This window comes from Solanum verrucosum, unplaced genomic scaffold, assembly GCF_900185275.1.
Source record: "Solanum verrucosum unplaced genomic scaffold, falcon-dt-bn FXZP01000261.1, whole genome shotgun sequence".
Lineage (NCBI taxonomy): Eukaryota > Viridiplantae > Streptophyta > Magnoliopsida > Solanales > Solanaceae > Solanum > Solanum verrucosum.
In genome coordinates, this window is record NW_026019969.1 from 16,358,188 (window position 1) to 16,371,733 (window position 13,546).

Consider the following 13,546-nt stretch of genomic DNA (forward strand, 5'->3'; position numbering starts at 1 on the left):
GAAAGTTCGCTTTTAAGATATATATAATATATATAAAATATCGAAGAGAGATAGATTAATGGAAAAGCTAGGATTTGAGTATTTTACTTGGAAAATAGAAGTCATCCACAAAAGAAAATAAAAGATAAAGAAATGAAAGTGGGATTTAAAAAAGAAGTTGTGATGCAGCAATATTGTAAATAAATAAAATAAATAATGTGGTAGATTTATTATTGGTTTCACAAAGTTATTGAGACATGAAGTAATGATGGTGGCATTGTCGACGACTAGTTGCACTCCTAATTCGTGGTTGAATTCCATATCCCGTCGCTGTAACAACGATAAAGCTCCATTCTTGCAGTCTGGCCCTCGATTTGGTCGTCATCAATCGCGAATACGTTGTTCAAGTTGCTGGCGTTGGGCTCGACCGTCTCTTCCTCCTGGACACGTACGAATACGTTGTTCAAATTGCTGGCGTTGGGCTCGACCGTCTCTTCCTCCCGGACACGGACGCTCCTCTGCTGAAAAGTGCGACGATAGTGATAGTGGTATCCAGATAAATGCACAAGGCAACACGGCAATAATCTCCGCTTGCTTTGTTGGCCTCTTCACCGGTATCAGTGTCGTGCTTTTCAACGCTGCGGTGCGTCATAGGTTTTCTTTTTCTTTTTTTTCATCTTATTCTCCGAATATTCATATAATAACTGACATCTCCCTTGGTTAGGTTCATGAAATACGCGATTTTTGTTGGGATGGGATTCCGTCTCGAGGTGCCTCGTGGTTAAGGGAGGAGCCCATTGGAGTAATTTGGCAACGTGTAATCTTAGTACCAGCTTCTGGCGGTTTGCTAGTCAGTTTTTTGAACACTTTCCGAGCTACACTGGACGTCTCAACGCAAGGAAATTGGACATCATCTGTTAAATCTGTCTTGAGACCAGTTTTGAAGACAATCGCTGCTTGTGTCACTTTAGGAACTGGAAATTCCTTAGGACCAGAAGGCCCAAGTGTTGAAATTGGTACTTCAGTTGCCAAGGGAATTGGAGCTCTGCTTGATAAAGGTGCTCATAGAAAGCTATCTCTCAAGGCTGCTGGATCAGCTGCTGGAATCTCTTCTGGTTTGTTCCCACATTATTCTTGATTCTGATTTAAATATGGTACATTTTTCTTATACTTACGTGTAGCCTGTAAATGCGAACGTGTTTGCATCTCGCAAACCAAATAAACTGTACAAAGGGTGAACCCCTTAAGCAAGCAGAAGCACTACAAAACCAACTATAAGTTAAGCTTACTTCTTGATTTCGAGGGGAGATGCAATATCAGCTATAAATTTTTTTTGATGACAAGGGAAACCCGCTGCCGCTACCCTTTGGGTGCGCACCGGGTAAAACCCGACTCCTATGCAGTGGGATCTGGGGAGGGTGGGGGTGTATGCAGACCTTACCCCTATCTTTGTGGGTAGAGAGGCTGTTTCCGATAAATCCTCGGCTCAAGAAAAATATTTTAAAAAATAGGTTTGAAAATTCCAAGAATAAAGAAGCTATGATGAAAATATTGAAGATAAGAAAAATATTAACAACAAGAATAGTAAAGATAACCGAAGTAAAAGAAACAACATCGGTACTACAATTAACGAATAAGATAATGATGGAATAACAATAACAATACTGGTAAGGAGAAGAGGGAGCAAATAAGGTGCTTTAAACTAGGATTGCCCTCCCCCCCCTCCCCCCCGCCCCCCTAAAAAAAAAAGAGAAATCACTCGACTGTCGACTAACCTTCGAACCTAATCCTCGACTTCCATGCTCTCATATTTAGGGTCATGTACTCGGTGAGCTGAATGTGTGTCTTGTCTAATCATCTTTCTCCAATTCTTCCTCGGTCTACCTCTACCTTTACCTCTCATTAGCCTGTCACTTCCAATTTTTTTGCACCTCCTCACTCGGGGATTTGCACTCCTCCTCTCCATATGCTTGAATCATCTCGGCTTTAGCTTCACCTCCCCCATCTTGTACACCGCGGAGGCCAGTCTCGCCTTGTCTTATATATTCTTGTTCGTAATCTTGTCTCTCATAGTATGCATTCACATCATCTTAGCAACCTCATTTTCGCTAGTTTCTTCTCATGGACGTGTGAATTCTCGATTGGTTCACACTCTACCTCGTACAGCATAGTTGTTTTAACCACCGTCCTATAAAATTTATCTTTAAGTCTTGGTGGAATGTTCTTATCACAAAGGACACTGAATATGAGTCTCCATTTCATCTATCCCGCTCCAATACAATATGTAACATCATCATCGATCTCCCCATTCCTTTGGATTATTGATCAAAGATACTTGAAATTCCTTATCTTAGGGAGAACTTGTGTATCAATCATCATTTCCACATCAGCTTTCTGTGATGCATCATTGAACTTGCACTCTGTATTTATCTTGCTAAATCCGAAACCTTTAGACTCTCTAAAGTCTATCTCTGAATCTTTGGTCTATCGTTAACTCTTTCGCATGTCAATCAATATCATGTCATTTGGAAATAACACACACCATGGTACCACTCCTTGAATATGCCATGTCAATTCATCTATCACCTATGCTATAAACGGGCTAAAAGTTGATCCCTAATGCAACCCATCTTAACTGAGAAGTGTTCGAAGTCTCCTCCCATTGTTCTCACTTAGGTCTTGGCTCCATTGTACATGTCTTTTATATCTCTAATGTATGCCACATGTATCCTCTAGACTCCAAGCATCTCCATAAAACCTCCTTTGAGACTTTGTCGTATTCCTTTTATACGTCGATTAACACCATATTCAAGTCTCTTTTCCTATCCCTAAATTGTTCCAACAATCTCCTTAAAAGACAAATGATTCTGTAGTCGATGGCCTTAACATGAATCTAAATTGATTCTTAGAAATAGACACATCCCTCCTTATCCTTATTTCTACCACCCTCTTCCCAACTTCAATAGTGCGGCTTAGTTGTTTGATTTTTTTAATAATTGTTTCAATTTTGACTATCACCCTTGTTATTGTACAACAAGATCTTTATACTTCTCCTCCATTTTTCAAGCATTTTAGTCGTCCCAAAAGTGGCATTAAACAACCCAGTTAGCTATTACATACCTACTTTGGTTGTACTCTTCAAAATTCCATCGGATTCTCATTTAGTTAGGTCGCTTTTCTCATGTCATCTTACGAATTGGTCTCTTAACCTCCGCAAACTTTATAACCTACAATATCCAAAATCTCGAAGGCTTTCGGAATGCTCTAAAGAACTGTCACGACCCGAGTCATGATGGCGCCTACTATACCCTACCAGTAGGTAAGCCAACCCGTAACCCATAACATCAAGTAATAAGCGTAAGGGCAGAAACTAGCGAAAACAATAATCTAAACAAGGACAACAAGGCGGAAACAAACCAAAATAAATATATACCAAAATCCCTCCCAAAACCTGGAAGTCACTAGTATAGAGCTGTCTAATAAGGAGTACAAGTCCCAAAAGTGGACCACAACAAAACGTGTCTCAAAAGCAACAAGACTAGCTAAAACAAAAGAAGGAGACAGAACAAACCCAAAACGTCAAGTGCTCACCCTCGTCTCCGAGTCACAGTTGCAAAAGAAGGCTAGAACTAATCACCGCTGATAATTGGTACTGGGACCTGCATCACGAAATAGATGCAGAGTGTAGCATGAGTACCAAAACAACAGGTACTCAGTAGGCATCAAAGGCCGACTGAGCAAAAAGGGTAAAAACAATAAGAAAGGATAGAATCTAGGCACAAAGAGGTCAAAGCGGATATGAAAAAAAAGCACACGAGCATACCAGAAATAAACTAAGTACAACTAAACTAAACCTAACTGGACCCCCATAAGCCTAGAAGGTACACTCGTGCGCAAGTTTAAATAAAACCTGAACGAACCCCCATAAGCCCGACATGTACACATAATAGCTAAGTCTATTGAGAAAAAAAAAATCGGGCTCCCAACTCAAAGTAACCAAGATAATCCATCAGACTCCTCCCAGCTAGCAGTGCACTCCCAGCCCAACTAGAAAGAGTGACCCTAGGGGGCACCCAACCATACAGTCCACTCCCAGCCCAGCTAGAAAGAGGGACCCGGGGGTGAGGTAGATATCGCGAGTCGTCCTACCATGCAGTCAGCTCCCAGCCCAGCTAAAAAGAGCGACCCGGGGACACCCAGCCAGCAACACACTCCCAAGCCAGTAAGAAAGAGAGGCCCGAGGGCGATCGCCGAAATCACCGAGTCTACCCAACCAGCGATACGCTCCCAACCCAGCTAGAAAGAACGACCCCGGGGGTGATGGTATCTCCAATAGGATCCAACCAGCAACAGCTACCGTGGAACACCGTCCACTCCAAGAAATCACAGAAAAGGCTCCAAGCCTATACTATCTCAATCCCATACCTCTAGTGATGCACTGAACCTTCGAGAACGTGTTGAAACCGCAAAATTAGAGGGAGAAGATACAGAAGTGCAGCAAGTAGCGATAACGCCTAATCGAAGGCTCAAACTATCATACTCAAGTCTGCTACTCCAGTCTACAAGGAGCTAAGTCATCCGAACGACGTCGGCAGAAAGTCAAGGCTATCTAGCCCACACGGGTCATAAGTCTAAGACAATGCTAGTCTAACCTAGACTAAGGACATCATGCTTACGGTTTAGGATGAACAAAACATACAACACATAACATACAAGCATACAATAACATTTAGCACATAAGCATGCACCTCTACTAAACCGGTTAACATGATACTACACCCGAAATATGGCCAATCGATCCTAATATAAGGTATCTAATCAAAGTAAAGTAGGAAACTAGTACCCACCCCCAATTCAGTCCAATCGACATGCTTTTATACAATTAAGCTCAATCTAATAGAAATGAAGTCGTAGCCTACCTTAAGGCCGACCGTGCGCGCTCCAAATCACTTTGCTGGAGCTTTTCCTTCCCGAATGACCTTTGAAAGTTGTCACTCTATCAAATATAAGATCACAATGTTAGTACGGTCGTTTAGACTCCAAAATACAACAAACGGAGACAGGTCAATTTTGGAGTCAAAATGGGAATCGTGTGACCCGCACCGAACTGTCCGGATTTGACTCCGCCAAGAGACCCAAAATAGTACCTCGAACGCAGCAAAACCCAACATGCAAGAAAACCACACTTAATCAACTTAAAAGAAAACATGCAGCAACCTAAACTCGGAATTTATGAGAATCGAATGGTGCCCAACACTCCTTGAACACTCCACGACGTAGCCACGATAATTTCCAACACGTGGGACTTCGAATCACCCAAAATCGAGCTAAAATGAGTGAGATATGACCCAAACAAGGAGGCCAAAAACAAAAGCTCGAAAATGGGCCTAACAGTCAGGTTTATAACCAAATTTACCTCGAACAACTCGCACCCGACAACTTCCGAACACTCTACAGCGAAGCCACCAAAAATACGAAGCTCCCGCACTTCGAATCGCCTAATTCGGTTGAGAGATGAGAGAGTTAGGAGGTTTTAAAGTTTTGAAAAGACTGCTGATTTTCTGCATTATATATCAGATTTTCAGCATATTTTTTGAAAACTTAAAAACTCTGACAGGGTGCTCCGAACTCGTTCGGAACCCCATGCACGCAAACGAGATATGCAACCATACCAAATTTGATATTCCGGACTCAATGGCATAGTCAAAATTTCCATACGAGGTCATCTTGACAAAAAGTGGATCCCACACCCAAACGTCATTTTAAGTCAAAAACCACAAAAAGGCTCGGAAAAATATCGAAAACCTCGGGACACAAAAGAAGGGTCAATCTAGACCAAAATCGACATTCCAGAGCTAACCGCGCTGACGAAATTCTCATCCGAGCCGTTTACTCAAAATGTTTATTAAAGTCAAACTTAGGCTTAAACTTAAAGTTAAAACGCCTAATCGCACCGACTCACACTGAAAACCTCGGGAGTCATGCCGACCATGCTACTAGCCTAAAATGACCCTTTCGGAGATGATGGAATCGTCAGAATTGGATTTCGATGTCATCTTCTTGAACTTTTGATCGAAAATGATCGTTCAAGGTTCATAAGCTCCAAAAACACTAAAACTCGCAGAATAACCAAACGAACGACCTGGTGATCGAACTGTCAGTCCCAGCAAGTCATAAATGACTTGGGGTCGCTACAGGAACGCTCTAAACGACACACAGAAGGCAAAACACAGAAATGACCAGGAGGGTCATTACAAGAACCCAACACAACATTCTTGTCCCCTCTTCATTTAAGAGTTTATGGAAGTTTGCCTACCATTTTCATTTTATGTGTTTTTCTTCTACTAATACTTACCCATCCTTGTCTTTAATGCATCTTAATTGGTCTAGGTCGCGAGTCCTCCTTTCTCGTGCCTTCTTTTCCCCACCTCTGTTCTCTAGTTCTTCGTACAAGGGTTCTAATGTTGTCATTTTAGCCGCCGTGACCACTGTCCTTACTTCGTTCTTCATAGTCTTATACGTCTTCCTATTTGGCCTCTTCTTTTCCTCATTTTTTCTCTGTGGTAACTGGTAACTTCATGGAAGCAACCTTTTGTGTCTAAAGCTTCCCTTTGGACCTCTCTATTCCACCACCAGTCCCCCCTATGCCCACCAAAATTACCCTTCGAGACCCCTAACACCTCTTTAGTTGCTTCCCTAATACTCTTAGTTGTCCTAATCCACATACTTTTTGCATCCCCATTACTCTCTTAGGCCCCGATAGCCATCAACTTCTCCCCCAACTCCTGAATTTAATTATTAGTCAAGCCCCCCAACTTAATCCTTGGTTGGTCAGACAAAGCCCTCTTTTTCCTCTTTTAATCACTAGATCCATTACTAAGAGCTTGTGTTGTGTTGGGTTGTAAGGTTTTCACTTGGGAGTTGGGATAACCTTATAATCCTTGCATAAACCTCTATCACTCTTCGTAAGGAGTAGGTAATTATTTGAGTCTTTTCCACCGAACTACAAAAGGTGACCAAGTGCTCCTCATTCTGAAATCGCGAGTTAGCTATCACCAAATCAAAGACTCTTGCAATATAGAAAATGCAACTCCTCATTCATTTGACAACTGAGTAAAAGAAACACTAGGCATTTGCAGAGTTCTTTCTGAAAGTCCATGAAGGGGCACATATTCTATAGAGATAGTCTTGTCTTTATTTTCAAGGTTGAACTAGTTTTTAGAGGATTTCCCAGGTTTTATTATTTCCAAAATTCTGCCAGGTCCTTTTTTTTGTTGAAGTACTTGAAGTTAAATAAAATCAAAATATAATTTGTTAAGTATCTTGGGGAAGTCATTCACAAAATGTAAGTCTATGTTTGAATTATGAACTGTGACTTCTACTGCAGAAACATACGCAACTGCTCTTGGGTTCATATGTTGCTGAAATTGTACTGCTGACATAGATTGGCTTTGTATGGTTCCTGCAATTTAATTGCTAACATGGATCAGTTTGTATGGTTTTATGTGGGATGGTAAATAGAGTCGAAGAGAAAAGAAGGGGCTAGAAAGAATAGATGGTTCATTTGTAAGTTGGCTACTCTATTTGCTACGGGATATGATGTCCATATTCCACTTCTTTGTAGTTTCCCCTTATTGTACAGAGTTCAACTCATCAAGGGAAATTCACTTCCTTTTGACTGAATAATGCTAGTGTCAGTAGTACCGTTTATTATATGAACCATTTAATTTCATTGACTAGATAGAATAGACTGCTCATCGACTAGTTGCTAATGTAATGATAACTCCACCATCTTTGCAAAGTCACCTAATGAACTTGTCCCTCAATTAATAGAACACTTCTTGAATGTTTCTACAGTATGCTCCATGCCTACATGGTTATATCACTTCTCCTTTGCACTGTGAGAACTTGAACTTGGTGAGCGGGGATACTGTATGAATGACATCTTGACGGAAGACGACCATTCTGTCCCTGTATTAGATAATGCTTCTTGCATTGCCATTAAGATATTATCCTTAATAAAATATTTGCCATTTTTCTGGAACAATGCAGGGATGTATCTAGCTGGTGATTTCACATCAATGGTCCAAATTAAATGAAATGGTTCACAATTGTCGATTCCTAAAGGATGATTTGTGGAATCTGATCTCAAACGTTTTGTTACAAGGAACATAAATACCAAATGTCTTTTGTGTTTATTGGAAGACAAATTCAGAATATTTGCGACCATTGCTGAGAAAGAGAAAAAAGAATGGAAGTTGATTGAGTTTAGTATCCGAAAAAAAAAGGGAACAGAATGTCACCTAATGCAGTTTCATCTTAGGAAACTTTGCAGGAAAAGAGCAAGAGTGATAATAATTGTGAACTATTTCGTTTTTCTGGATCAGTTATTGTGACCTATTTCTTTATCATTCTTCATTGCTAACAAGCTAATGTAGCTCCTCTTCTATAGTTGTTTTGATTTGTCGGTGGATGTTCAATGAACATTTTCTTCTTTCTATCTGCTGTCAGCATCTTCTGCCTTGTAGGAGTTCATTTTCTGGAAATATTTTACTTCTTGTTTTGCTAATAATTTCCTGTAATATCTTTTCAGTGACTTTCTCTCCATGATTAAACTGTTTGTCACTTTGAAACTCTTCTTGTTTTCTACTTAAAGGATTTAATGCTGCTGTTGCGGGTTGTTTCTTTGCTGTGGAATCTGTGTTATGGCCATCACCTGCAGAGTCTTTGTCCTTGACAAATACAACTTCAATGGTTATTCTGAGTGCTGTTATAGCTTCTGTAGTCTCAGAAATTGGTCTTGGCTCAGAACCTGCATTTGCAGTCCCGGCATATGATTTTCGTACACCTACGGGTAATTTTGAACTTGTTCCCTCAAATTTGCATCTTAAATATATTTGTACAACTTACAGCAACATCAACCAGTGTTGGTAAAAGCCATATTCGCTGGATAAGGGAGATGCAAAGGGTGGGGTGATCACTTCATAGGTGAAGCCATGTGCTTCAAAGAAATCTGTGCCTCAAACAATGACACACACACTGATCCAAACAAGAAGCGGTCGATTTTTTTGAATATCAACTTTGAGGACTTGGACTTATGTCTGCATTATTGTATATTATATGCTGAAATTAGTTTTTCCAATTGCAATTTGATTCCTATAGTTCTAAATTCATATATGTTTGACATTTATGTGTTCACTTCGAAGAAGTGTGTGCTTACTTCTTGTTTTATGCCTCACGGACCTTGTCACTTTTTTGCGCTTATTTTCTCTTAAAAACACTGACAACAAATACATCTCAATAACAACCTAGTTATGATTGGCTATACAAATCATCACTATTCATTTTACTCCATTTAGTGGTAGCCCTATTTAATTCGAATATTAATACTTGGTAGTATGCCTAGGTTCTGTGCATTTTCTATTTAGATATCAACAACATACCCAGTGTAATCCTACATTTGGGGTTTGGGAAGAGTGGTGTTTATGTAGCCTTACTCCTACCTTGTGAAGGTAGAGAAGTTGTTTTCAATGGACATACGAATCTTTAAATAGACTAAAGCATAATGTAAATGTACCATCATGAGTAAACCTTTGTCCAGATAGTTGGGTTTGTTTATAAGGAGCTTTACCTTTTAGTTGTGTTCTATTTTTCCGCTAAGTCTATATTGATTCCAAGAATCTATAGGATAAAATCATTTAACGCCTTAATGCAATTTGACCTTTAAATATACCTAGAACTTCCGTTGCTTTCTTAATGCAATTTACTTTTCTAAAAAAGTAGAATCATTTAATGCTTCAAGAACTGCATTTCCATAAGTTTGGTAGCCTGAGATGAATGGCTACGGTACATCAATTTAATAGAATACACGCCCTCCTATTGCTATCATTTTTATCCTATTATTTCAAGAAAAATACTAAAGGAAATGATGGAAATTGGAAAAAATAAAAAATAGTTTCCTTAAAGTCCAAAAAGGAGACGAGTGCACTACTATCTTGGAATTCAACAATAGTATCCATCAAATTAGTTTTGACTGTGGAGAAATGGAGAAAAGAATCAGTTATTGCATCTCTTTTGTGAGATACTCGATTTTGGTGAATAGAAATCCATGTGGTTTCTTCGGTAGTTCGAGGGGATCGAGGCAGGGAGATCCTTTATCACCTATGCTCTTTATTTTGGTGATGGAGGCTTTGAGCAGAATGATGGATAGAACTGTTTTAGGCGGACATATCAAGGGTTTCAAGGCCACAGTTGGTGGTGACAATTCTGTATTGGTTACACATCTTTTATTTACAAAAGATACTTTGGTGTTTTGTGATGCAGATGGGATCTAGTTGAACTACATTGGACAAGTGTTGACTTGATTCTAGGTGGTATTAGGACTAAAAATCAACCTCAGAATAGTGTGAGATCGTACTGACTGAAGAAGTTGGTAACATTGATTTGTTGGCTCAAGTGTTGCATTGTAGGTGAAGATACCTATTACCTATCTTGGGCTTTCCCAGGCGCATCAAATCACAACGTTTGAAATCCGGTCATCCAGATGGTAGAGAAATGGCTGGCAGACTGACAGAAAAGGTACTTGTCCAAAAGAGGGGGAAGGAAATGCTGATGAATAACACTTTGTCGAGTATCCCCTACTTATTTATGTCCTTGTTAAATGCTCTTACCAGTGTGATAGGTAAGATAGAAGGTTGCAAAGAATTTCCTTTGGGGTGCGATGGCTAGGGAAAAGATGTTTCAGTTTTCACTTAGTGCGGTGGGAGATTGTGACATATCCTAAACGGTGGGGACGACTTGAAGGTCTTCAACTAAGCATTTTTGGGCAAATGGTTATGGAGATTCAAGGTCTTGGAGAAGCATTATGAAGAGGGGTAGTAACAGATAAATATGGAAGGGGGATGGAGAACATATGTGATTACTATGTCGTTCGGGTGTTGTGTGTGGAGGAATATTATGAAGGGATGAAAAGCTTTTTATGATAACATTTTTTTTAGATTAGGGTTGGGAGTAAAAGTGGTGTGGAGGTTTGGTACTCCAAGATGATTTCCCAATTTTTTTGAGAAAAGGTAACTTGTATTATAAACACAGGAATACTCAGGAGTATTCCAATAATACTTAACAATCAGAAATACATAAGTGTTGTTGTTTACCTATGAACTCATTAAGAATTCTAAGATACTAGGGATATCCTCATCTTCATGAGGATATTCATGTTTACACCCAAAATAGAAAAGAGCTAAACAATTCAGCTTCATCTTCTCCATTGAGCAACTCTTGCTCTCAAAACATCTTTGATTCCTTTCCAGCCAAATAGTCCACCAAATGTAGGCTGGGACAGTCTTCCATCTCTCCCTGTGCCCTGACTGATTTCCATCCCGATTCCAACATGCCAAAGCTTCCTTCATGTTTCCTGGCATAGACCAACTGATGCCCCTTATATTGATGAAAATTTGCCAAAGTTTCACTGTCTCCTTGCAGTGTAAAAAGAGATGATTTATTGTCTCTGACTCTCTGTCTCACATTCACAAAAAAAAACATCTGGATCACAAATCAAGACCCTTCTTCATACGGTTATCCTGCGTGAGAACAACCTATTTTGCTAAGAGCCAAGTAAAACAGGCCACCTTAACTTTCCAGATCATTTTCCATGGGCAGTAGCTTGGTTGAGTGTGTGTGAGTTTTTGTAAGCTGCTCCAACTGAGAGTTACTGGGTTCCTTGCATCGTTTCAGGATATTTAGAAATTCAACCATTCTATTCATCTCCCAATCATTTAAAGGTCTCCTGAACCTTAAATTCCAACCCTGAGCATCTCTCATTTCTTTGACAGTGGCCACTTTCTGTAGACTCAAGCTGAATTGGTCAGGGAAACTAGCTTTGAGTGAAGCCTGTCCCACCCAAACTTTCTCCCAAAATGGAGTTTGTATAGGGTCTATTCCAAAAGGAATTGTATGTTCAACATGTTAGGGGTACACAAGGGAGTGAGACTTTTTGGGATTTGAGGTTCAAGAGAGATTCCAGGATTGGGAGGTAATCGAGCTTTAGAGATTTACTTCACAAGCCATGCATGCCAAGTGGCAGTCCCAATGTCTTGAGCTGATAGTTGGGGAGTAACAAATTGTTCTCTCTCAACTCTTTCTACAAAAACAGTTTTCCACATGATACAGTCTAGGTTTCTAAGGTGTCGAAGAAAGTGTGCTTCTTCACTTGGTTAGTTACTAGACAGGTGATTTTGACAGCGGAGAATATTATGAAATGAAAGGTTGTGTTTCCTTTATAAGGAGGCTAGCGAGGACGTGGATAACATTCTACTTCATTGCAAACAAGCCACGAGGTTATGGTGAGATATCTTTAGATGGTTGGATATTTCTTAGACTATTCCAAGATCAATGAAGGAGTTGTTGTTCAAGCTGAAGGCACAATGCGTGGAAAGTTACTCTTCTTGCCCAATGTGGGTTATTTGGAAAGCAAGACATACGAGAGCTTTTGAAAGGGTGGAGATGAGTTTTGTTGTAGTCTCCGATCCCTATATTCTTTTGGTGCGCCCATGTCATTCGTATTTGTATAGATTATTAGGTGGCGTTGGGAAAGAACCATATTTTGTAGGTTTCTCCTTTTTTGGTATACCCCTTGTATACAACCAAGTTGACCTTATTATTTCCCCTTGTATACAACTAAGTTGATTTTATTATTTTCAATGATATCTTTTACTCCACTTGATAAAAAAATGATAATTGAAGTATATCTAAAACCTAAATATTTGTAGAAGCATATGGTTGTTTTGAAATTTGAATCCTACAATCAATGGCTCTCATGTCCAGTGTATAGCCCTAGCTGTGAAACTATTTGGAACGGAATAAGGAACTTATTGGAGGAATTGATATCTAACAACCAGTTCTAAAGTTCTAAATTTGTTGACAGGATAGTGCTGATATTATGATGTGATGCGTTGGTCGGTCATAAACTCTAAAAATTAAGTTCCCAGATTTATACGGTTTTGTGCTCATTTGATGGCGCAGTTGCACAACAAATGACAAACAAGGTGGAACATCTTCTTTTTTTGATAAGGTAACTTTATATTCACATCAAAACTCATCAGCAAAGCCTGATGAGGTGGGATTTACATCCCCCAGGGGGTAATTTCAAAAGCCAAAAACTGGGCAGGCTCAATTGAGCTTTAAAATCCACTAAGCTATCTACCTCCCTCACCAAATCCTGTTTACACAAAAAATACAGCAGGCTCAAGCTATTCATCTTGATTTTCTGAGTGCTGTTAAGTTTCCCATCATGTGATCTTTCATTTCTTTCCTTCCACAATGTCCACCAGATGCAGGCTGGGATGCATTTCCACCAGTCCTCTTTGGATCTTCTTCTTCTGCCCACTCCTTCCCACTGTCTCAACAACTCTAAAGTAGTCTTGGGCATTACCCAGTTAACTCCAAGTATACATAAGAACATGTCCCACAGATTTGCAGCTGTTCTGCAGTGTAAGAATAAGTGACTATTAACTTCTGCCTTTTCCCCACACATGAAACACCTTGAGCAAATCTGTATACCTCTTCTTTG

At 39.8% G+C, this 13,546-nt stretch overlaps 1 protein-coding gene across 6 annotated transcripts in view; it reads left to right on the forward strand.

Annotated features, from left to right (window-relative positions):
- Nucleotides 1-218: 218 nt before the first annotated feature.
- LOC125815135 (chloride channel protein CLC-e) overlaps nucleotides 219-13,546 on the forward strand; it is a 40,049-nt gene continuing 26,721 nt past the window's right edge. For 5 of the 6 annotated variants that reach the window (XM_049494535.1, XM_049494533.1, XM_049494536.1 and 2 more), the window contains exons 1-3: nucleotides 219-622; nucleotides 704-1,094; nucleotides 8,636-8,833. In XM_049494535.1, coding sequence (XP_049350492.1) covers nucleotides 245-622; nucleotides 704-1,094; nucleotides 8,636-8,833 — 967 coding nt within the window. In that variant the 5' untranslated portion in view covers nucleotides 219-244. The remainder of the gene's footprint in view (nucleotides 623-703; nucleotides 1,095-8,635; nucleotides 8,834-13,546) is intronic. The other variant, XM_049494537.1, reaches the window with a different exon arrangement.